Source organism: Salmo trutta, chromosome 1 (genome assembly GCF_901001165.1).
Source record: "Salmo trutta chromosome 1, fSalTru1.1, whole genome shotgun sequence".
Lineage (NCBI taxonomy): Eukaryota > Metazoa > Chordata > Actinopteri > Salmoniformes > Salmonidae > Salmo > Salmo trutta.
The window spans coordinates 20,582,666-20,609,535 of NC_042957.1; the positions used below are offsets into that span (position 1 = coordinate 20,582,666).

General features: G+C 40.7%; 1 protein-coding gene across 1 annotated transcript in view; it reads right to left on the bottom strand.

The window, feature by feature from the left end:
* Positions 1 to 26,870, bottom strand: part of LOC115179463 (ras-related protein Rab-32) — a 50,647-nt gene that overhangs the window by 14,050 nt on the left and 9,727 nt on the right. The window contains exon 2 of the mRNA XM_029741042.1: positions 846 to 1,123. Coding sequence (XP_029596902.1) covers positions 846 to 1,123 — 278 coding nt within the window. The remainder of the gene's footprint in view (positions 1 to 845; positions 1,124 to 26,870) is intronic.

The window sequence follows — 26,870 nt, forward strand, 5'->3', positions numbered from 1 at the left end:
TAGACTGTTCTCTCTGCTACCGCACGGCAAGTGGTACTGGAGCGTCTAGGACCAAAAGGCTTCGTAACAGCTTCTACCCACAAGCCATAAGACTGTGAACAATGAATCAAATGGCAACCTGGACTATTTACATTGACACACCCCCCTTGTTTTTACACTGCTACTACTCGCTGTTTATTATCTATAAATAGTCACTTTACAAATTACCTAGACTAACCTGTACCCCGCACATTGACTCGGCACCGGTACCCCATGTATATAGCCTCGTTATTGTTATGTTATTTTCTTGTCACTTTTCTTTTCTTTTTTTTTTTACTTTCGTTTATTTAGTAAATATTTTCTTAACTCTATTTATTTTACTGCAATGTTGGTAAGGGGCTTGTAAAAGTAAGCATTTCACAGTAAGGTCTACACCTGTTGTCTTATTTTGTTACTGAAAAGCAACCTGTAAAACATTAGGAAACAACCTTGGAAACAAAGACCTACATTTACCTTCCATTCAAGCTGATAAAAAAAGCCTAATGCACACACTAGTTATAATAGTATTCGTCGTACTATCACTGTAGTTAATGCTTCCTGATTAGGGGAGATCTAATGGCAACAAAGCACACTGTTATAGCAGAGGACGCTAGTGAGAGGAGGACTGCTCATAATAATGTCTGGAATGGAGTGAATGGAATAGTATCAAACACATGGAAACCAGGTGTTTGATGTGTTTGAAACCATTCCATTCCAGCCATTACTATGAGCCTGTCCTCCCCATGTAAAGTACCACCAGCTACCACTGTGTTATAGTCTTATGGTGTAGGCATATTTGTGTGTGTGTGCGTGTGCGTGTGTCTTACCTTGGCCGAGGTCTCGAACCAGCCCAGGAAGCCAGTCTCTTTACAGAAGTTGTCCATGAGGGAAGTGTTGTTGGAGGTCTCATTTTTCTGGTCACACTTATTGGCCAGCAGCACCGAGGGGATAGGGCTCCCATTGGCCAGTTTCACCTTGCTGTCCAAGTCGTGTTTCCATTTGGACACGGCCTCAAATGTGGAGCCCCTCGTCACGTCAAACACCACGAATGCCCCCACCGCCTCCTTGTAGTACACCCGCGTCATGTTCCCAAATCGCTCCTGACCTGCATGGGGACAGGGAAGGAACACGATCAGTAACTCAATGGGTCATTGGCACAGTACACAATTAAACCTAGTAGGCCTGCGTCAAAGTAACTAAGGAGATGGACTAGTTAGTAAACAAAAGGCTATTGGGTCAAATGCTCAATGGGTTACCAGATGCAGAGATTCTGTTACAGCCCATAAGAGGACATCAGAAAGGGGTCAAGGAAAAACAAGACATCTGAATGTACAAAACACAGGAGCAGGCCTATAGAGGGGTGGAAGCGACTTAGCCTTTGAGTGTTGCTAATGAGACAGCAAAGCAGGGTCTGTTCCTTCTGTACACACACAGATAGACCTGTGACAGGACATTCCACAGGCCCCATTACCCAGCGCAGTGAGTACAGCACAACAAGGACCACTTGTGAGATCGATTACTCCACTAAATCACTCCCACTTGAGACATTTAAAGGTGCCAGTTTGGGGAGAATTAGCCCAGTTTACCAGGAATATGTACATGTTTTAGACATGGATATAAAACTGAGTGAGGATTAGCCAGTGTTTCATCAGATGACAGAGGAAGGTAAAAGTCTCTGTCTCAGGTAAAATAAATGTGTTATCTTGAGCCTGCATTCAGAAGACGAACATATTTTATTCTTCTGCTCTAAAGTGCTGTGTGAGAGTAGTGTTTTGCCTTCATTTTGGTTCCCCTTCACCACCAAATGACCAAAACGGATCTTGACCCACTTTTCTAATTTGTCAAAGACTCAAGCCAAGGAAGAAATCTGCCTCCTCGATAATGAACCCATTCTCTCCAGTCTTGCTGGGAGAAATCTGGAATGATGCTTTACAAAGTGAAAGCAAGGGGAATTACCACCGGGATCCTGGGTGTCACGATCAATCTAAGCAAGGCACTACTCAAAATACAGTCACAACGAAGGCAAGACTATTATTCCATAGCCATATTATCAGTCTGTGTATTAGCTATTAATCTGAGAGAGGAGTGAAAATGCAAACACTGATAATGAATGGCCAAAAGCCTGCGGCATTGATTAACAATTTGCATGCATAGGATTTCGATCTGCAAGCTTTAGTTGACATGGAGCATGGGTTGTAATCAATAATATGTTGACATGGAGCATGGGTTGTAATCAATAATATGTTGACATGAAGCATGGGTTGTAATCAATAATATGTTGACATGAAGCATGGGTTGTAATCAATAATATGTTGACATGAAGCATGGGTTGTAATCAATAATATGTTGACATGAAGCATGGGTTGTAATCAATAATATGTTGACATGAAGCATGGGTTGTAATCAATAATATGTTGACATGAAGCATGGGTTGTAATCAATAATATGTTGACATGAAGCATGGGTTGTAATCAATAATATGTTGACATGGAGCATGGGTTGTAATCAATAATATGTTGACATGGAGCATGGGTTGTAATCAATAATATGTTGACATGGAGCATGGGTTGTAATCAATAATATGTTGACATGGAGCATGGGTTGTAATCAATAATATGTTGACATGGAGCATGGGTTGTAATCAATAATATGTTGACATGGAGCATGGGTTGTAATCAATAATATGTTGACATGAAGCATGGGTTGTAATCAATAATATGTTGACATGGAGCATGGGTTGTAATCAATAATATGTTGACATGGAGCATGGGTTGTAATCAATAATATGTTGACATGGAGCATGGGTTGTAATCAATAATATGTTGACATGGAGCATGGGTTGTAATCAATAATATGTTGACATGGAGCATGGGTTGTAATCAATAATATGTTGACATGGAGCATGGGTTGTAATCAATAATATGTTGACATGGAGCATGGGTTGTAATCAATAATATGTTGACATGGAGCATGGGTTGTAATCAATAATATGTTGACATGGAGCATGGGTTGTAATCAATAATATGTTGACATGGAGCATGGGTTGTAATCAATAATATGTTGACATGGAGCATGGGTTGTAATCAATAATATGTTGACATGGAGCATGGGTTGTAATCAATAATATGTTGACATGGAGCATGGGTTGTAATCAATAATATGTTGACATGGAGCATGGGTTGTAATCAATAATATGTTGACATGGAGCATGGGTTGTAATCAATAATATGTTGACATGGAGCATGGGTTGTAATCAATAATATGTTGACATGGAGCATGGGTTGTAATCAATAATATGTTGACATGGAGCATGGGTTGTAATCAATAATATGTTGACATGAAGCATGGGTTGTAATCAATAATATGTTGACATGAAGCATGGGTTGTAATCAATAATATGTTGACATGGAGCATGGGTTGTAATCAATAATATGTTGACATGAAGCATGGGTTGTAATCAATAATATGTTGACATGGAGCATGGGTTGTAATCAATAATATGTTGACATGGAGCATGGGTTGTAATCAATAATATGTTGACATGGAGCATGGGTTGTAATCAATAATATGTTGACATGGAGCATGGGTTGTAATCAATAATATGTTGACATGGAGCATGGGTTGTAATCAATAATATGTTGACATGGAGCATGGGTTGTAATCAATAATATGTTGACATGGAGCATGGGTTGTAATCAATAATATGTTGACATGGAGCATGGGTTGTAATCAATAATATGTTGACATGGAGCATGGGTTGTAATCAATAATATGTTGACATGGAGCATGGGTTGTAATCAATAATATGTTGACATGGAGCATGGGTTGTAATCAATAATATGTTGACATGGAGCATGGGTTGTAATCAATAATATGTTGACATGGAGCATGGGTTGTAATCAATAATATGTTGACATGGAGCATGGGTTGTAATCAATAATATGTTGACATGGAGCATGGGTTGTAATCAATAATATGTTGACATGGAGCATGGGTTGTAATCAATAATATGTTGACATGAAGCATGGGTTGTAATCAATAATATGTTGACATGGAGCATGGGTTGTAATCAATAATATGTTGACATGGAGCATGGGTTGTAATCAATAATATGTTGACATGGAGCATGGGTTGTAATCAATAATATGTTGACATGGAGCATGGGTTGTAATCAATAATATGTTGACATGGAGCATGGGTTGTAATCAATAATATGTTGACATGGAGCATGGGTTGTAATCAATAATATGTTGACATGGAGCATGGGTTGTAATCAATAATATGTTGACATGGAGCATGGGTTGTAATCAATAATATGTTGACATGGAGCATGGGTTGTAATCAATAATATGTTGACATGGAGCATGGGTTGTAATCAATAATATGTTGACATGGAGCATGGGTTGTAATCAATAATATGTTGACATGGAGCATGGGTTGTAATCAATAATATGTTGACATGGAGCATGGGTTGTAATCAATAATATGTTGACATGGAGCATGGGTTGTAATCAATAATATGTTGACATGGAGCATGGGTTGTAATCAATAATATGTTGACATGGAGCATGGGTTGTAATCAATAATATGTTGACATGGAGCATGGGTTGTAATCAATAATATGTTGACATGGAGCATGGGTTGTAATCAATAATATGTTGACATGGAAGCATGGGTTGTAATCAATAATATGTTGACATGAAGCATGGGTTGTAATCAATAATATGTTGACATGGAGCATGGGTTGTAATCAATAATATGTTGACATGAAGCATGGGTTGTAATCAATAATATGTTGACATGGAGCATGGGTTGTAATCAATAATATGTTGACATGGAGCATGGGTTGTAATCAATAATATGTTGACATGGAGCATGGGTTGTAATCAATAATATGTTGACATGGAGCATGGGTTGTAATCAATAATATGTTGACATGGAGCATGGGTTGTAATCAATAATATGTTGACATGGAGCATGGGTTGTAATCAATAATATGTTGACATGGAGCATGGGTTGTAATCAATAATATGTTGACATGGAGCATGGGTTGTAATCAATAATATGTTGACATGGAGCATGGGTTGTAATCAATAATATGTTGACATGGAGCATGGGTTGTAATCAATAATATGTTGACATGGAGCATGGGTTGTAATCAATAATATGTTGACATGGAGCATGGGTTGTAATCAATAATATGACGATGATTCTCCTCCTATCACCCCCTTCAGTTTCTCACTTCATTTCCATGTATACCTTAAATAGAACTGAACAAACTACACATTTTGTCAGATGACAAGTACAATAAAATTGAAATTATGCTTTCAAGCATTTGCTCTATTGTATGTGTGGCAATTTGTTTGGGATATTGCAACTATTTTTTTTAATTCTCACAAAGTTCCATCAAATTACAGTGGATATAAAAAGTCTACACACCCCTGTTAAAATGCCAGGTTTTTGTGATGTAAAATAATGAGACAAAGATAAATCATGTCAGAACTTTTTCTACTGTTAATGTGACCTATAATGTGAACAATTCAATTGAAAAACAAACTGAAATCTTCGAGGGGGAAAAATGAAAAATAAAAACCTTACAATAACCTGGTTGCATAAGTGTGCACACCCTCTTATAACTGGGGATGTGGCTGTGTTCAGAAATAACCAATTACATTCAAACTCTGATTAATCACAAATAAAGTTCAGCTGTTCTAGTAGGATTTTCCTGACATTATCTTAGTTGCATCTCAGAGCAAAAGCCATGGTCCGCAGAGAGCTTCCAAAGCATCAGAGGGATCTCATTGTTGAAAGATATCAGTCAGGAGAAGGGTACAAAAGAATTTCCAAAGCATTACATATACCATGGAACACTGAAGACAGTCATCATCAAGTGGAGAAAATATGGCACCACAGAGACATTACCAAGAACTGGACGTACCTCCAAAATGTATGAAAAGATGAGAAGAAAACTGGTCAGGGAGGCTTCCAAGAGGCCTACAGCAACATTAAAGGAACTGCAGGAATTTCTGGTAAGTACTGGCTGTGTGCTACATGTGACAACAATCTCCTGTATTCTTCATATGAATGGGCTATGGGGTAGGGTGGCAAGACGGAAGCCTTTTCTTACAATGAAAAACATCCAAGCCCGGCTGAAGTTTGCAAAAACAAACATCAAGTCCCCCAAAAGCACGTGGGAAAATGTGTTAAGGTCTGATGAAACCAAGGTTGAACTTTTTGGCCATAATTGCAAAAGGTATGTTTGGCGCAAAAACAACACTACACATCACCCAAAGAACACCATAACCACAGTGAAGCATGGTGGTGGCAGCTTCATGCTTTGGGGCTGTTTTTCGTCAGCTGGAACCAGGGCCTTAGTCAGGGTGGAGGGAATTATGAACAGTTCCAAATACCAGGCAATTTTGGCACAAAACCTTCAGGCGTCCGTTAGAAAGCTGAAGATGAAGAGGAAGTTCACCTTTCAGCACGACAACGACCCAAAGCACATCCAAATCCACGAAAGCATGGCTTCACCAGAAGAAGATTAACGTTTTGGAATGGCCCAGCCAGAGCCCAGACCTGAATCCAATTGAACATCTCTGGGGTGATCTGAAGAGGGCTGTGCACAGGAGATGTGCTCGCAATCTGACAGATTTGGAGCGCTTTTGCAAAGAAGAGTGGGCAAATATTGCCACATCAAGATGTGCCATGCTAATAGACTCCTACACAAAAAGACTGAGTGTTGTAATAAAATCAAAAGGTGCTTCAACAAAGTATTAGTTTAAGGGTGTGCACACTTATGCAACCAGGTTATTGTGAGTTTTTAATTTTTAATTTTTCCCCCTCAAAGATTTCAGTTTGTTTTCAATTGAATTGTTCACGTTAAAGGTGGGAAAAGTTCTGACATGATTTATCTTTGTCTCATTATTTTACATCACAAAAACCTGGCATTTTAACAGGGGTGTGTAGACTTTTTAAATCCACTGTACATTAATGAGCACTGGACAAAACAGATTTGAGGTGGAGCCCCATCTTCCACAAACTATTTCCAGGACAAGAACTTATAGAACCTTCAAGACTGCTGAAATCAATCAACCTGTGAGTGATTGTTCACTGAGGCGTACCTCAAATTAAAGGTGAATCTTTGGTCGGGGGATTAATGGGAAGACTCAATCCCCCGACCTCTGCTTAACCTGTCTGGGGTCCAGGATCACACCCATGCAGCAATTCCCTCTCTCTCTCGCTGATCCAGCCCTCTTCTACATGTTACGTCATTTGCAGATCATAAGGCTTCCTACAGTTGAGTCAGGCAGGTTGTGTGTGAGACTGACAGCCATTTTGGGTTTACTACCGTTTTATTTGTGGTGGGTACTCTATTCGTTCGCTGGACTTTATCCTGCTAACTGTTCCAAATGTCCGAACTGAATTTGGTAAAAGGGCTTTTATGTACTCTGCGCCATCGTCTTGGAACGCCTTACAAAATACTTTTAAACTGGAAGAACTTGTCCCGATTGGTATTTTTAAATCACTGATGAATGATCTTGAGACTGATTCCCTGACCTGTCAATGTTTTTAATTTGCTGTTTTTGATTTTGTTATACTCTTGTGAATTCTATGGTTTTTACTAGATTATTTGTAGTTTTTCATGTTGTTGGTCTGTAATTTTTGTAATGACTTGGTGCTGCCTATCTTGGCCAGGATGCTCTTGAAAAGGAGATTTTAAATCTCAATGAGCCCTTCCTGGTTAAATAAAGGTTTAATAATAATAATAAAAATATCAGGGGATGAAAGAGCTTCTGCACTCCACTGAACCCTGAACACTGCTGCCTGCCCCACTGCCTCACAGACACAGTCCAAAAAGAGAGGAATAAAGTGGAACAGACAGAGCTGTGATCATCCTCCCATATCTGAGCTCTTGCGAATCCACACCTCTGCCGTCTCTCAGCAGAGTACTTAGTCGGAATGGAACATACAAGACTTCAGATTGTTCTGGGGTGTTCTGTTCAAGCATCCCAGAATGTTCAGGAATCATTTTTAGAATGCTAGAAGGCTCTCAGTTCCATGTCCACGTGTCTGTACGTATGTTTACAACCATGTCCACGTGTCTGTACGGATGTTTACAACCATGTCCACGTGTCTGTACGGATGTTTACAACCATGTCCACGTGTCTGTACGGATGTTTACAACCATGTCCACGTGTCTGTACGTATGTTTACAACCATGTCCACGTGTCTGTACGGATGTTTAAAACCATGTCCACGTGTCTGTACGGATGTTTACAACCATGTCCACGTGTCTGTACGGATGTTTACAACCATGTCCACGTGTCTGTACGTATGTTTACAACCATGTCCACGTGTCTGTACGGATGTTTACAACCATGTCCACGTGTCTGTACGGATGTTTACAACCATGTCCACGTGTCTGTACGTATGTTTACAACCATGTCCACGTGTCTGTACGGATGTTTACAACCATGTCCACGTGTCTGTACGGATGTTTACAACCATGTCCACGTGTCTGTACGTATGTTTACAACCATGTCCACGTGTCTGTACGGATGTTTAAAACCATGTCCACGTGTCTGTACGGATGTTTACAACCATGTCCACGTGTCTGTACGTATGTTTACAACCATGTCCACGTGTCTGTACGTATGTTTACAACCATGTCCACGTGTCTGTACGTATGTTTACAACCATGTCCACGTGTCTGTACGTATGTTTACAACCATGTCCACGTGTCTGTACGGATGTTTAAAACCATGTCCACGTGTCTGTATGGATGTTTACAACCATGTGGGAACTGTAGCTCAGTTGGTAGAGCATGGTGTTTGCAACACCAGGGTTGTGGGTTCGATTCCCACGGGGGGCCAGCACAGAAAAAAAATGGATGTATAAAATTGTATGAAATGTATGCGTTCACTACTGTAAGTCGCTCTGGATAAGAGCGTCTGCTAAATGACTAAAATGTAAATGTCGAAAATGGATGTAGAGACAGGCTGGCAGAGAGAGGATACAGACAGAGATGATCTATTCTAATGATATCACTCTGGGTTCTTTACCCTTTCACTATGACAGAAAAGTCTCAGAAGATGACAGAGCACCCATGGTATGTTATTGAAGAGATCTGGCAGGTTGCTATGCTAATATGGCAACAGCTCAGTTGGTTTTGATACATCTAACTGAGCCTGGTGAATGATTGATTTATGGTCTAATTGCCAGTTCCACAAACCAGTATGTACCAGCTCTGAGAGCAGGTGGCCAATGCACAGATATTTTAAGGGGTTGCATGACTCATGGTTACCTACTCACCTAATTCTAAAATTACCATCCAAGAAATAACTTTGTGTTGGAATGTGGACATCAAATTAGAAGGATAATGCCGTGGCAGTGTTTAAAAATGGTTGCAATGTCGGAACACATGTAAGTTACAACAGAAATGGACATTGCTGCTGCTGCAGCACACAATCCAATTAAAGAATGAGAACTAGCTCACCTCACTGCACAGCACTAGTCTCCACTGCATCCAAGTTAAACACTGAATAAAGAGAGCTGTTTCAGGAACCGTGACGGCAGTTTCTCCCCCTGCAGTTTCACTTCATTACAGGTACTTACCCAGCTACATATGGAAACTGAGTGGCGTGTCGCAGTGCGGGTGTGAGTGAGGGAGTCAATACACTGAGGGGCCTACAGGCCTGCTCAGTAATTGCTCATAATTGAGGGTCTAAATTTAGTTGGTTTAACCCCAGGTGAATTCACTGGGGACACGGCACAGTGGGAAGGCGAGATGATGGATTGAAATAAAGGCTTTCATTTTCAGGCCTTTCGGTGCCCAGAGATCCAAGAGAAGAAGTCTTCGAAGTGGAATACAGAAATAAAAAACACAGAACAAAATAACCTCACTTTATTAAACGTTTTCCGAGCATATTTCTTGGGTATCACTTTATTTTAAGGGTAACTAACACAGGTGTCAAGCCCTCAGATGTCCTTTTTAAAATAAATATAATTTTTGGGTAAAAATGTTGTCGTTTCTCTGAAAAGAAAGCAATTACTAAATAAAGACTCACATTCCTTTCAATCTTTTACCCAGATTCAGAGAAGCAGGTTCAGTAAAAAAATATATATATTATACAACACACACACACACACACACACACACACACACACACACACACACGTCAGGTGGATACAGACGGCTCAAGAGGTATGCTTAGATATGTAGAAAAAGAAAAAAAAATTTACATCGAATTAAGCACAATGATTATGTCTCTAGATTGCAGTAAAAATGTGTTTCAGGTGTTTCGAAAATGCCCCCTCAGATTTTTGGGGTGGTACCTAATAAACCATTTATAAACACATTTATAAATGGTGTTCACCATTTATTAACCACATTTGTAAAATGTTAGTAAGCTAGTTAGTCACACATGTATATATAGATACTGCAGGAATGTATCCCAATGACATGCCCATCCTTTGTGAGAAATCACACTGGTCAATCTAAACATTTATAAAGTATAAAGCACTCACTTTAGATTAGGGACTGCAAAAATACTTAAATGATTAGTAAATTGTTTGTGGGAGTAATGATTAATAAACGGTGAATACGCCATTTATATATGCCTGATAACTGGTTAATTAGGTACCCTTAAAATAAAGTGTTACCATTTATTGGACAGGCTCCACACACACTTAAGGCTCAGGCTCAGTACGACCTCGAAGGAAAAATACTTTTCAGTGTGAATCGAATGAACTAGTGAACTGGGTAGTCAATAGTCAAATATTGACAGAAGTGCTCTAATACTTTCAAAATGTCAGCTATTTGTTGATGAGAGACGAGAGAGGTTTGGTACATTGAGACGCTTCTGAAGGCTACTCTCTTATTATTACCTATCCTGATGCTTAGTCACTTTACCTCATACCTCTGCACATTGATCTGGTACTGTTACTCCCTGTATAGCCCCATTCTTGTGTATGCTTTTCCTCTGAGTTACTATTTTTTGTACTCTGCATTGTTGGGAAGAGCACGTTGTATTCAGCACGTGACAAAACGTTTTGATTTTATGTGGTTTTCACTCCCAACCTCGAAACAGGTTCACATACTGTACATACCGAACTTTAGAAGTCTGTTTTCGCAAAAACATAACTTTCAAAGTTTGGTATGTATAGTATGTGAACCTGTTTCCAGGTTGGGAGTGACAACAAAGCAGTGAAACTCTCCTTTTCAATGTTATTCCTCTTCTCACCACTGTGCAAAAGTCAATTAAGATGTTATGAAATGTTCCCTGCACATGGCCTTGTCTCTGACTATTCAACGTAGTCAGAGTACAGTGAGCTCTGTGCTAATTTTAAAGTACAGATACATTTTATGAACACCACCAAAACAGTGAATGGGAAAATGAATTGTCTGATTGGTCCCAGAAACTGATGGGTTGGACCAAAGGCACAACACACGTAAGTAAAGCAACGTTTTGAAAATTCTGATACTCTGATTGGTTAGACAATTTAATCGCTGATGACTGTTTTGAACAACGCCCCTCGTCAACACAAACGACTTCAATGATGGCAGATTCAGACTGAAGTATGTAGAGATAGATAGAAAAGTGTTAGAATTCAGTGTGTCGTCGGACAAACTCGAATAATTTTCAAAGAAAATGGTGATACAAATGTAAAAAGCATGTTTAACATCCTTCCAACATGCAGTTGCCATCCTGTTTAAAAGACACCACTGACTTTATATCGAAACTACAAAGTATACCAGTTATTAATAAAGGAAATTGGCCAGTCACTCTGTGTCTCATCATTATACACCAATATTACGAATGATGGAGGCCCTCAAATTCTTCCTCTCCGACCACAGAAGCCTTGTGCCTTCAAATTATATAATTGAACTTGAGCAACTAGTGCACACTAAAAACTATTTTGTATTTGACAAATATTACTACCTACAGACCTTTGGAAAAGCGAAGGGAACCCCATTAGCCCCTAACTACGCAAATGTCTTTGGATTTTAATTTATGAAAATAATCCATTAAAAGAACATGTCAAATATTGGACCCGCTATAGACCAGACATGGGCAACTCTAGTCCTCAGGGCAGGAGTGGTGTCCTCAGGGCAACTCTGGTCCTCAGGGCAGGAGTGGTGTCCTCAGGGCAACTCTAGTCCTCAGGGCAGGAGTGGTGTCCTCAGGGCAACTCTAGTCCTCAGGGCAGGAGTGGTGTCCTCAGGGCAACTCTAGTCCTCAGGGCAGGAGTGGTGTCCTCAGGGCAACTCTAGTCCTCAGGGCAGGAGTGGTGTCCTCAGGGCAACTCTAGTCCTCAGGGCAGGAGTGGTGTCCTCAGGGCAACTCTAGTCCTCAGGGCAGGAGTGGTGTCCTCAGGGCAACTCTAGTCCTCAGGGCAGGAGTGGTGTCCTCAGGGCAACTCTAGTCCTCAGGGCAGGAGTGGTGTCCTCAGGGCAACTCTAGTCCTCAGGGCAGGAGTGGTGTCCTCAGGGCAACTCTAGTCCTCAGGGCAGGAGTGGTGTCCTCAGGGCAACTCTAGTCCTCAGGGCAGGAGTGGTGTCCTCAGGGCAACTCTAGTCCTCAGGGCAGGAGTGGTGTCCTCAGGGCAACTCTAGTCCTCAGGGCAGGAGTGGTGTCCTCAGGGCAACTCTAGTCCTCAGGGCAGGAGTGGTGTCCTCAGGGCAACTCTAGTCCTCAGGGCAGGAGTAGTGTCACACTTTTTCCACATCCCTAGCATCCACATCCCTAGCATCCACAACTGATTAAACAAATTGCATTCTAAAATGAATATGATGATAAGCTGATTATTGGAGTCAGGTGTGTTAGCTGTGGCAAAAGTGTGACACCAATCAGGCCCCTGAGGACTGGAGTTGCCCACCCGATGTAGACGATTTCTTTATTATCTGGACGGGTTCCGAAATTAAATTAAAATGAATCTCTTAACTATATTAACTCTAGAGTACAATCAATTTCCTTTGCTATAGAAAAGAACATAAACTCTGTCCCATTTTTGTAACCTAAGAAATGTATAATCTCTAAATACTACAGAAAACCTACGGATGAAAATACTATACTGACAGATGATAGTTACTGTACCATCCTCTCCCCCTAAAAAGAGGTTTACTAGTCAGACAACTTCAGAGACTGCATTGCATATCTGTGACACAGAGGAAGAATATGATAGACAATCAATCAAATTCTCTCCTTGAGCATTTCAGCTCGAGGACACCCCGAGACCTGGCTTGATGAAGCTCCAAAACAAGTTAAAAGCTTGAACTGAAGCCAGTTACTTAATAAATCCCAACAAAAACCGAAGAAACAGTTTTCTGTAAACTGTTTACTTACTTTCAACAACAGCCCTAATGGCATCACATCTTCGTCAATAAGCACTGGCATATACTATCAGACTCCTCTTTACATTCTGCCTTCCAGAATCCACCTTTTATTTACCTAGAAAACGATAAAGAAATCTATCAAGAAATCTAGCAAACATATTGGTCAAATCAGATGTGGTCAGAGAGAGAAAAGGGGCCTTCATGAAAGGATGTTTCCCAGGTAGATCATGTACCTCATGTAGGACCATAAAATGTACTTGTATGCCCTCAGACTTCTAGGACCTCTGAATTAAAGTAATGTATAACTTTCACTACCAAAGAAGTCATTTATATTTTAGTGTTCTTGCAATAATATGTATATTGGAAAAACATCCCGCGCCTTGAAAGTATGCCGTGTTGTGAAACACTTTATAGAACAAAATCACTCTAATCATTAATTATGTTGCGTCGGGATTGAAAGAAATCCACCACACAGAGGAGTTGATTACGACAACAAATTACTCCAAAGAGAAGCCATGTGAATATATAAATTCAACTCTGTATCCCCCCGTTTTAAACAACAATATTATCTCCTTCCTACAGGCCAAATTTAGACCGTTGTACAAGAACAGTGAACATATCATATTTTGCATATCATTTATGAGTCAGCCCCACATATTTATGAACGGCCGATGCGGAGGTCCTTTGTGGTAAGCTATCTCATAAATATATATAATTTATCGAAGTGAGTAGACACCAAAGCCAATTCATTCATTAACAGTTCGCACCTGATGACCCCCAATTACCCTTCGTGCCCGCATCAATACCCTATAATTCTGTACTTCTTTGTGAATGTAACTTGTAGACAAGGGAAGCCAAATCCCTGATTGGCAGATGAGTAGCAACACTGGTGCTCATCGATTGCTTTGAATGAAAAAGGTGTGTGCCTACACACTGAAGGTGTCATGCTGGCATGGGATCAACCTGGAGCCGACTTAATAAGCTTCACTTTATTGAAAGCCATTGGAAATTGATTTCTTCAATGCAATCATAAAATGAGGACAAAGCTTAGGGGAAGACGATGTCAGAAGGAAATGTAACCTTCTTCCTTCAACACCTGGCTCAATATTCAGTGCCACTCAGATGGTGTGTTCGATATGTAAGCGTTGCTATTCTGCTGGAGTAGCCCTCTAGCCTTGCTGACACAACCCATGTGACCACACAGCGAGGAAGAGCTGTGACTGGTCTGGATAGAAGGCTGTTTGTTAATGCAATATTTGTTCAGAAATTGAGCGGACGCATTGATTGGTTCTCTCAAACATTTTTTTCTGGGAGATTGAGACCTCTCGCTGTTTGGATTTGAAAATCCAACAGTTGTAATGGAAGGGGGCGGCACTTGGAGGCTGTATGTGGCTGTGCCTGTGGGTGTTTGATTGAGAAAGACACGAAGGGGAACCATCAAGTAAAATCACAGCCCCCTTCATTATCAATGCATCATGCCGACAACATCAAAACAGCCTTTCAAAACTCTGAAGTCAGGAGGACTTCTAGTTAAGTGTTAGCCAGACTAGTAGCCCTCACCTTCTCAGGGGAGGAAAAAAAAAGTCAAAGCTTCATAGAGATTGATTAAAGCGTTCAATAAATCCAACACACACACACCATAGTGATGATTTTAGTTTGTGCTGAGGTGTTAGGCCATTAGAGGCAGGATGAGGTTCAATGGTTAGACAATAGATGACTTGCTATCTATTTATTATACTGCAACCTCCAAGGCAGTCTTGTAAATAGCTCTAATCCCCAATGGGATTCGATGTAGGTAGCAATTCAACATTGTTGAGGTAGAACAGGATAACACTTAGGGTTGCAAAGGGTCGGAAACTTTCCGGTAAATTTTCCATGGGAAGTTGAGCCCGGGAATTTGGGGAATTTTGCTTAAATTCATCAAAGAAAGTTAGCTTTTTAGAGTGAACCTTTTTTTTGTGGGATACACATAAGGCAATTCTAGGTCTTGTGGCATATTTTGGTTAAACTATCTCCAATTCAATGGAATTGCAACCCTCTACATGCACAGTGCATTCTTCCATCACATGTGCAGTGTACTCTTCCATCACATGTGCAGTGTACTCTTCCATCACATGTACAGTGCACTCTTCCATCACATGTGCAGTGCACTCTTCCATCACATGTGCAGTGCACTCTTCCATCACATGTGCAGTGTACTCTTCCATCACATGTGCAGTGTACTCTTCCATCACATGTGCAGTGTACTCTTCCATCACATGTGCAGTGCACTCTTCCATCACATGTGCAGTGCACTCTTCCATCACATGTGCAGTGCACTCTTCCATCACATGTGCAGTGTACTCTTCCATCACATGTGCAGTGCACTCTTCCATCATATGTGCAGCTGATTCTCAAGATCTTGCACACGAATGAGATGCTATTGAGCCCACACTACTACACTGTCTGAGCCAAGGATTATATGCTTTCTGGTAAATTCTGATTAGAATACTGGGTGGGGTGAAAATATTTTATATGACATAAATTCATGTATGTTAACTAGTAAATAGTAGCCTACAGCAAAGTGTGTTTAAATAATTTCTAACTTCCTAACAATTTCTGCTAGTTACTTTTTGCTACCATGTGGGTTTTACCTTGCTTGAGCCTGCTAACTGAGTGTTAATTCACCTTTTTCCATACATGTTTCATTTTAAAACATTTATCTTACAAAGGAGTTGTTTAATCTAACTGCTTAACTATTTATCTGTACATGGAATTGTATGTTTTTTTTACACATTTTTCTAATCGTTACAGGAAAATGCCACGGGCACTATCTAATGTGTGGAGACATCTCACTGCAGCTAATGTTGAAGTAAAAGCTGTGTACATTTGCAAATACTGTGCCAAATCAAGTGAAGAATGCAACAAAGATGCAGAATCATCTGGAAAAGTGCACAAAGTTCCCTCAGCGCTCACAACAAGCAAGCTCTGACAAAAGTCCCTCTACTTCTATTCGAGGTGAAAATTATGACTCAGACACCTTATCGATAGAAACAGCTCATGGTCCTTCTGGAATCAGAAGTTATTTTTGACTCAATGGAGGAACGTAGTCAGAGATATCCTGATGAATGTCTTGCTCGAGCTGTGTACGCAACTGGTTCACCTCTGATGCTCACAGGCAATGAGTATTGGAAGAGATTTCTGAATGTTCTTCGCCCAGCATACACCCCTCCACCCAGACATGCTTTATCTACTCATTTGCTGGATGCAGAGTTCAACAGAGTTCAAGTGAAGGTCAAGCAAATCATAGAGAAAGCAGACTGTATTGCAATTATCTGATTGGTGGTCGTATGTTCGTGGGAAAGAAATAATTAACTACTTTATCTCCACCCCTCAACCAGTATTCTACAAGAGCACAGACACAAGGGACAACAGACACACCGGTCTCTACACTGTATATGAGCTGAAGGCAGCCATCAATGACCTTGGACCACAGATGGTATTTGCACTGGTGACAGACAATGCTGCGAACATGAAGGCTGCTTGGTCTAATGTGGAGGAGTCCTACCCTCACATCCATTGGCTGTGCTGCTCATACATTGAATCTGCTCCTCAAGGACATAATGGCACTGAAAACAATGGATACACTCTACAAGAGAGCCAAGAAAATGGTTAGGTATCAAGTTATAGCAGCAATCTACCTCACCAAGCAAAGTGAGAAGAGTAAGAGCACCACATTGAAGCTGCCCAGCAACACCCGTTGGGGTGGTGTTGTCATCATGTTTGACAATCTCCTGGAGGGGAAGGAGTCTCTCCAAAAAATGGCCATATAACAGTCTGCCGATATGGACAGCCCCATCAAGAGGATCCTCCTGGATGATGTATTTTGGGAGAGAGTGGTAAGCAGCCTGAAACTCCTGAAACCTATAGCAGTAGCAATTGCACAGATTGAGGGAGACAATGCCATCCTGTCTGATGTTAAGACTCTGCTTGCAGACGTAAGAGAAGAAATCCGTACTGCCCTGACCACTTCACTGTTGCTCCAAGCAGAGGAAACTGCAGTTCTGAAATAAATCAAAAAGCATGAAGACTTCTGCCTGAAGGCCATACACACCACAGCGTACATGTTGGACACCAAGTATGCTGGCAAGAGCATCCTGTCTGGGGCAGAGATCAACAAAGCCTATGGTGTCATCACTACTGCGTCTCGCCACCTTGGCCTGGATGAGGGCAAGGTTCTTGGTAGTCTGGCGGGGATGGAGATGAGGGCTTTGGGATGGAGATGCAATATGGCAGTTGTGCCAACATATCTCATCAGCCACCCGATGGAAGGGACTTTGTGGATCCGAGGCCCATTCCCCTGTTGCCTCCATCATCCTCCAAATCCACACACACCAAAGCACGCACCAGGATGACCAATACAAAGGTTGAAAAATTGGTGGAAATCCAGGCAAACTTGAGGCTTTTTGAGCCTGAAAACGAGCCATCCTCAACAAGGTTGGAAAGTGACAGTGAAGATAAGGCCTCACAGAGTCTGATGTTCAAGAGGTGGACATTGAGGAGGTCCAGGGAGAAGACACAGAAGCCTGAGAGGAAGACAACCAAAGCTTTAGTTTCTAGACTATAATTTTACAGATGCATGTTGGAAACGTTTTTGGGAGAAGCGATGGATCATTGGGGATCCTTCAATATTCCCTTTCTTTTGTTGTTCAGTGAAATCATCCCATGTAAAGAGTCAACTTTTTAAATTAAAGTTAAAATCGTAACTAAATAGTTTTTATATTTCTATTGGAAGGATTTAATCATTTGCAATTTTCTACTTATGATAAGGTAAAAGGTTTATGTTTCTTTCTCCATATGATATGGTAAATATATACACACTGCAAAAAACATCTACATTTAAAATGGTATTAATATTAATTTGCATACATTTCCGTTAATTCCCATACATTCCCCTTAATTCACACGGAAAGTTTCCACCTCTGAATATTCCCCAAAATTCCCCCTAATAACACTGAGCTTATGGGGAGAAATAAGAATCATGTGCTGTAAGAGAAATTCTGTGTGTAATGTTAACTTAATTAGCATTCAACAGGCAAAGGGTATGAGTGGCTCGCTGTGTAGGCTACATTAAAGCTGGAAACTGTAATGACAATAGTGAGTTAAGACAGGTCGGCCATTTTGCCATTTACTGATAAAACACACACACACACACACACACACACACACACACACACACACACACACACACACACACACACACACGTTTATCACTTGCTGAAGTGAAGGAATGAATGCCAAGTCTTTAAAACTGGAATATTTACAAAAACAAACAGTGAGGAGAGAATATCATTAGGGAATTAAAAGTGAAACTGCATTGCTTGGGAAATTCTACGAGATGATGGATATTAATAAAACTCAAGCAAAATAAAATAGCATTCATTGCTTAAGATCCTATGAGACCATTCTCATAGAACTTACGCAATGTTTATTCCAAGCATCAATGTCAGTAATTTAATATATTTTAAAGTGGAAATGACTGCGTTTTAACACCTTTGCAGATATGAAACAAACAGATAATCATAATATCAGTCAAAAATGTCAAATTCCCAGTTTATGCTTCAAAACCAACTTTATAAAAATAGGTTATATTTAGCTCAAAATTCCATGACGTACTCTAAGGCATTGTTGGCAGAATAGATGGATGCAGTTCAATGCATGATTAATATAATTCACCAATACATTTCTTGATAGTCCAAAAGATATTGCCATCAGGTTGGAAATCCCAGCTGGCCTGGTACAATGTTTGCTACCTCCACCCATTCAGGATGACACACTGTTTCAGTTTTAATGACTCAATATTCAGAACAAAAATGGACAACTGTAACTAAGGCTGGGAATGTGAATACAATCAAACTAGCAAGGACCATGACCACAAGTCAGTCATAACATGGGTAATAGTCTAGCGCACGTGTTTCTATCCGTCCCACACAATGATTTGGGTTGTCAATTCATTATGGCCTCCTACCATACAGCCAGCGTTGCACTACAGTCACAGCAAGCTCTGCCAACATGCTGCACACCAAACGGCAGAGCGTTGCCACACGCACACACAACCCTCCTCCCAGAGCCACAAACACATGAGCAAGCCAGTGCACTCTATCATATCATCACTAATAGCACTGACCGAATCTTCTACCGGACCGACAGTTTAAACATGTTGTAGGCTAAACATCCATGCCAAGTTTCGGGTTCCAACAGCTCATTGCTGTAGCCTACAGAAAATGCAATAAAATCAAATTGTATTTGTCACATGTGCCAAATACAACAGGTGTAGACCTTACTGTGAAATGCTTACCTACAAGCCCAACAATGAGGTTCAAGAAATAGAGTTAAGAAAATATTTACTAAATAAACTAAAAGTAGAAAATAAAATAAAAACACAAAATAACAAGGCTATATACAAGGGGTACTGAACCGAGTCAATGTGCAAGGGTACAGGTTGTAAATATGACATCAGTTTTTTTATTTATAAATTAAAACCAGTTCTTGTTTTGTCATTATGGGGTATTGTGTGTAGATTGAAAAAAACAATTTACAAAATTTTAGAATAAGGCTATAACGTAACAAAATTAGGAAAAAGTCAAGGGATCTGAATAATTTCTTGAATTCTTTTTAAATTACTACTGAAGGACAATAGACATCAGGACACACATGCCAGTATAAATTAGTCAACAGTTTATGAAATTACAGCCTGATGCAGTGAATTCAACTTCAATTGTGCTGCTTTCATGTGTCCCGTTTACAGCGCATGGTAGAGGGAAAGTGTACATACCACAGTCCTAGCTAGACTACTAAAATGTTGCAGTCTGGCTTCGGTTTTTAAAGCTTGAAAATGAATAACAAAAAAAAACTAAACCTGCATCCAAACACCATGCAAAGGAGAAACATGTAGGCCTATTACAGCAACAACTGAGCGGTAGCATAGGCTGGCTACTCAACTACAGTACAAGACATTGAGTCCACTATACAGCAATGCTGTAGCCTAGTGGTTAGACTGTTGGGCCAGTAACCCAAAGGTTGCTGGATCAAATCCCTGAGCTGACAAGGTAAAAATCTGTTGTTCTACCCCTGAACAAGGCAGTTACCCCACTGTTCCCTGGTAGGCTGTCATTTTAAATAAGAATTTGTTCTAAACTGACTTGCCTAGTTAAATAATTAACTAGGCAAGCTAAAATTATTTTATATAATTATTTAGCAAGCTAAAAACACAGAGCCTAACATTAGCTAGCCTCTACGGGCCACGGGGGCAGTATTGAGAATTTTGAAAAAAATATGTGCCCATTTTTAACTGCCTCCTACACCAACTCAGAAGCTAGGATATGCATATTATTAACCCATTCGGATAGAAAACACTCTGAATTTTCTAAAACAGTTTGAATGGTGTCTGTAAGTATAACAAAACTCATATTGCAGGCAGAAACCTGAGAAAAATAGATTAAAAAAAATGAGAATTTTGTGGCTGTACTATTTAGTGTCATTGTTTTAAAGATACCACAGTGAGAAAGGATTCAGTTCGCAACTCCTACTGCTTCCACTAGATGTCAACGATCTTTAGAAAGTTGTTTGAAGCATCTGTGATAAATACACACCGAATTAGAAAGCTTACAAGTTGACACGTCATCACTTCATTTTTTGCGCCTGCGCATGAATCTGAGAAGAGTGCCTTTGTCATTATCGTTTATTCTAGACACTTGATAGGTTGTGTGAAAATATTACTGATGTTTACTGATGTTTCACGTTAAAAATGGAACAAAAGATTAGTGCTAAACAACGTTTGACATGTTTAAACAAACGTAAATAGATTATTTACTAGGTTTTCTTTAGTTTTTCGACGTGACTTTACACTGCCCACCTCATTTTGTGGGAGCCTACTGAACGCTAACTATTTGGACATAAATTATGAACTTTGTCAAAAGAAACCACATTTGTTCTGGACCTGGGATCTCTGGCAGCGCCTTCTGATGGAGATAATCAAAGGTAAGGGGATATTTAGAATGTTATTATCGATATTAGATGATGCTAATGCTAACGGTATAGCTTAGCTTAGCTTAGCATATAGCTTATTGTTGTTAGCATAGTACCCAGTTTATACAAAATGTGATTTCCCAGTAAAGTTATTTTGAGATCTGGCCCTTCGGTAGCAATTACGAGATGATAATATATTATTCTTTGAATGACAATATTATAATTTACCAATGTTTTCGAATAGTAATTCCGTGATTTGTAATGCTGGATTCACTGGGTGCATTCGAGCCGAAAAAAATTCTGAATTTCACCGCGACTGTAAATGCTGTTTTTGGATATAAATATGAACTTGATGGAACTAAAAATGCATGTATTGTATAACATAATGTCCTATGAGTGTCATCTGATGCAGATTGTCAAAGGTAAGTGCATAATTCTAGCTAGTTTTCTGTCTGTTGATGCCCTTCTTTGAATTGGCTAAACATTACACGCAGCTATTGTCAATGTACTCTCCTCACATAACCTAACTTTATGCATTCTCCGTAATGCCTCTGAAAATCGGACAGCGTGGTTAGATTTAGGAGATATATCTTTCAAATGGAGGAAAATAGTTGATTATTTGATTTTTTGAAATGATTACTCTTGCAGTTTTGAATTCCCCGCCATGGTCACATGACAATGAATCCCAATACCGGGATAAGATCGGGATAAGATCCTCAACAGGCTAGCAAGCTGCTAGGATGATGTCATGTCATTGGATGTGTTGTTGAGTGACCGACTTTTTCCCCTGAGATCATTTTTTGGTAGCTACAGTTGAAGTCGGAAATTTACATACACTTAGGTTAGAGTCAATAAAACTTGTTTTTCAACCACTCCACAAATGTCTTGTTAACAAACTATAGCTTTGGCAAGTCGGTTAGGACATCTACTTTGTAATTTTTCCAACAATTGCTTACAGACAGATTATTTCACTTATAATTCACTGTATCACTATTCCAATGGGTCAGAAGTTTACATACACTAAGTTGACTGTGCCTGTAAACAGCTTGGAAAATTCCAGAAAATTATGTCATGACTTTAGAAGCTTCTGATAGGCTAATTGACATAATTTGCATCAATTGGAGGTGTACCTGTGGATGTATTTCAAGGCCTACCTTCAAACTCAGTGCCTCTTTGCTTGACATCATGGGAAAATCAAAAGAAAATCAGCCAAGACCTCAGAAAAAAAAAATTGTAGACCTCCACAAGTCTGGTTCATCCTTGGGAGCAATTTCCAAATGCCTGAAGGTACCACGTTCATCTGTACAAACAATAATATGCAAGTATAAACACCATGGGACTACGCAGCCATCAAACCGCTCAGGAAGGAGACGCATTCTGATGAAACAAAAATACAACTGTTTGGCCATCGTTATGTTTGGAGGAAAAAGGGGGAGGCTTGCAAGTCGAAGAACACCATTCCAACCGTGAAGCACGGGGGTGGCAGCATCCTGTTGTGGGGGTGCTTTGCTGCAGGAGGGACTGGTGCACTTCACAAAATAGATGCTATCATTAGGAAGGAAAATGATGTGGATATATTGAAGCAACATCTCAAGACACCAGTTAGGAAGTTAAAGCTTGGTCGCAAATGGGTCTTCCAAATGGACAATGACCCCAAGCATACTTCCAAAGTTGTGGTAAAATGGCTTAAGGACAACAAAGTCAAGGTATTAGAGTGGCCATCACAAAGCCCTGACCTCAATCCTATAGAAAATTTGTGGGCAGAACTGAAAAAGTGTGTGCGAGCAATGAGGCCTACGAACCTGACTCAGTTACACCAGCTCTGTCAGGAGGAATGTGCCAAAATTCACCCAACTTATTGTGGGAAGCTTGTGGAAGGCTACCCGAAACATTTGACCCAAGTTAAACAATTTAAAGGCAATGCTACCAAATACTAATTGAGCATATGTAAACTTCTGACCCACTGGGAATGTGATGAAAGAAATAAAAGCTGAAATAAATCATTCTCTCTACTATTATTCTGACATTTCACATTCTTAAAATAAAAGTGGTGATCCTAACTGACCTAAGACAGGGAACTTTTACTAGGATTAAATGTCAGGAATTGTGAAAAACTGAGTTTCAATGTATTTGGCTGCTAAGGTGTATGTAAACTTCCAACTTCAACTGTACAGCTAGAGATGCAGGTGTCATTTGGTTAGCTAGCAAGAAATGCAATCGTTGTGCTAGCTAGCTATGCTGAACTTGAATGACTTATCCAGAGGTAGCAGATTTCTTCGATGCCAAATACATTTGATTGACAACTATCAAAATGGGCAGGCAGGCAAGTTCCCATTCAGTTGTCAAAACGTGAGTTGGGACACGCATGCAGTGGCAGGCAAGCTGCAGAAGGACGAGCAGGGTACCATTTCCCATCGTTTATCAGTACAATTTTGACAGACAACAAGCTGAAAAGTTTGGAGGGTTTATCTAATGTTCCCTCCAGCTGTTCCAGCTAGCATTAGCTAGTTGTTGATCTTGCTGATGTGCATAGGCAGTTGAGGGAGAGAGAGAGAGCCTACCTTTTCATGGTTGTTTGATCGATAGCACTGTGAAGCTATCAAGTGTAAGAGGACTCCCGTGGTATTTACATATTTGCAGAAAACCATTTAGGTGTATTTTGTGGCTTTAAAAAAAATCTAAAGTCCCGATGTTCCTACTGCCGGTAAATACACAGTCCAGTACAAAGTGAATGATGGCAGGCCTGTGTGGCAAATGGCTTATTTGCACAAAATAACTACTGTAGCTCTGATTGGCTATGGCACACCAGTCTGGGTAGACTCCGGTCCTGGACAAGATAAATGTTTTTATTAGGTTTTATTTACTGCAGTGTCTAGTAGTTGTCCAAACGCACAGCCACTTTCCCACTAGAAGTTTCACAAATGCCTAATTATACGTCATTCCCAAACATTCTATGAATTATCTAAGCGCTCGCTTGTCAGAAAATGTAAAAATATATAAATAAAAAAGAAGTGTCTTTCTTCCTGGGGTGAATATGATCAGAGGGTTTCATTGTGCTAAAACGCTGTCAGATCCACTTTAAATGCCTGTGTAGTGTAGGCTACAGCTACATGACAATACATTTGGAAAGTATTCAGCCCCTTGACCTTTTCCACATTTTCTTACATTACAGCCTTATTCTACAATGTATTATATTAAAAACATTTCCTCATCAATCTACACACAATACGCCATAATGACAAAGCGAAAACAGTTTTTGGGAAATATTTGCATAAGTATTCAGACCATTTTCTATGAGACTCGAAATTGAGCTCAGCTGCATCCTGTTTCCATTGATCATCCTGGAGATGTTTCTACAATTTGATTGGAGTCCACCTGTGGTAAATTCAACTGATTGGACATGATTTGGAAAGGCACACACCACAGAACTTAAGTAAGAGACGCGGTGTCGCTCAACCCGAACGGACTGAAGGGCCACAGTTAGGAGTCGTGAGCTCTCCTCCACAACAATATAAGGTCCCACAGTTGACAGTGCATGTCAGAGCAAAAACCAAGCCATGAGGTCGAAGGAATTGTCCGTAGAGCTCCGAGACAGGATTGTGTCAAGGCAGAGATCTGGAGAAGGGTACCAAAACATTTCTGCGGCATTGAACGTCCCAAAGAACACAGTGGCCTCCATCATTCTAAAACGGAAGAAGTTTGGAACCACCGAGACTCTTCCTAGAGCTGGCCGCCCGGCTAAACTGAGCAATCGTGGGAGAAGGGCCTCGGTCAGGGAGGTGACCAAGAACCCGATGGTGACTCTGACAGAGCTTCAAAGTTCCTCTGTGGAGATCCGAGAACCTTCCAGAAGGACAACCGTCTCTGCAGCACTCCACCAATCACGCCTTTATGGTAGTGGCCAGATGGAAGCCTCTCCTCAGTAAAAATGCACATAACAGTCCACTTGGAATTTGCCGAAAGGCACCTAAAGGACTCTCAGACCAGGAGACACAAGATTATCTTGTCTGATGAAACTAAGATTGAACTCTTTGGCCTGAATGCCAAGCGTCACGTCTGGAGGGAACCTGGCACCATCCCTATGGTGAAGCATGGTGGTGGCAGCATCATGCCGTGGGGATGTTTCTCAGCGGCAGGGACTAGGAGAATAGTCAGGATCGAGGGAAAGTACAAAGATATCCTTGATGAAAACCTGCTCCAGAACGCTCAGGACCTCAGACTGGGGGCGAAGGTTCACCTTCCAACAGGACAACGACCCTTAGCACACAGCTAAGACAATGCAGGAGTGGTTTCGGGACAAGTCTCTGAATGTTCGAGTGGCCAAGCCAGAGCCCGGACTTGAACCTGATCGAACATCTCTGGAGAGACCTGAAAATAGCTGTCCAGCGACACTCCCCATCCAACCTGACAGAGCTTGTGAGGCTCTGCAGAGAAAAATGGGAGAAACTCCCCAAGCTTGTAGCGTCATACCCGAGAAGACTCGATGCTGTAATCACTACCAAAGGTGCTTCAACAAAGTACTGAGTAAAGAGTGTGAATACTTATGCAAATGTGATATTTCAGTTTTATTTTATACATTTGCAAACATTTAGAAAATACAATTTTTTCTTTGTCATTATGGTGTATTGTGTGTAGGTTGATGAGGAAAAAAACGATTGACTCAATGTTAGAATAACGCTGTAATACTTTCCGAATGCACTGTATATACACAAAAGTATGTGGACACCCCTTGAAATTAGTGGATTCGGCTAGTTCAGCCACACCTGTTGCTGACAGGTGTATAAAATAGAGCACATAGCCATGCATTCTCCATAGACAAAATTGGCAGTATAATGGCCTTACTGAAGAGCTCAGTGACTTTCAACGTGGCACCTTTCCAACAAGTCAGTTTCTCAAATTTCTGTCTTACTAGAGTTTCCCCAGTCAACTGTGAGTGCTGTTATTGTGAAGTGGAAATGTCTAGGAGCAACGACGGCTCAGCCACGAAGTGGCAGGCCACACAAGCTCACAGAACGGGACCGCCAAGTGCTGAGGTGCGTATCATGTAAAAATCGTCTGTCCTCGTTTGCAACACTCACTACCGAGTTCCAAACTGCCTCTGGAAGCATTGTCAACACAAGAACAGTTCGTTGGGAGCATCTTGAAATGGGTTTCCATGGCTGAGCAGCCGCACACAAGCCTAAGATCACCATGCGCAATGCCAAGCGTCTGTTGGAGTGGTGTAAAGCTCGCCGCCATTGGACTCTGGAGCAGTGGAAAAGCGTTCTCTGGAGTGAGGAATCACGCTTCACCATCTGGCAGTCCAATGGACGAATATGTGTTTGGCGGATGCCAGGAAAACGCTACCTGCCCAAATGCATTGTGTCAACTGTAAAGTTTGGTGGAGGAGGAATAATGGTCTGGGGCTGTTTTTCATGGTTCGGGCTAGGCCCCTTAGTTCCAGTGGTGGGAAATCTTAACGCTACAGCATACAGTGACATTCTAGATGATTCTGTGCTTCCAACTTTGT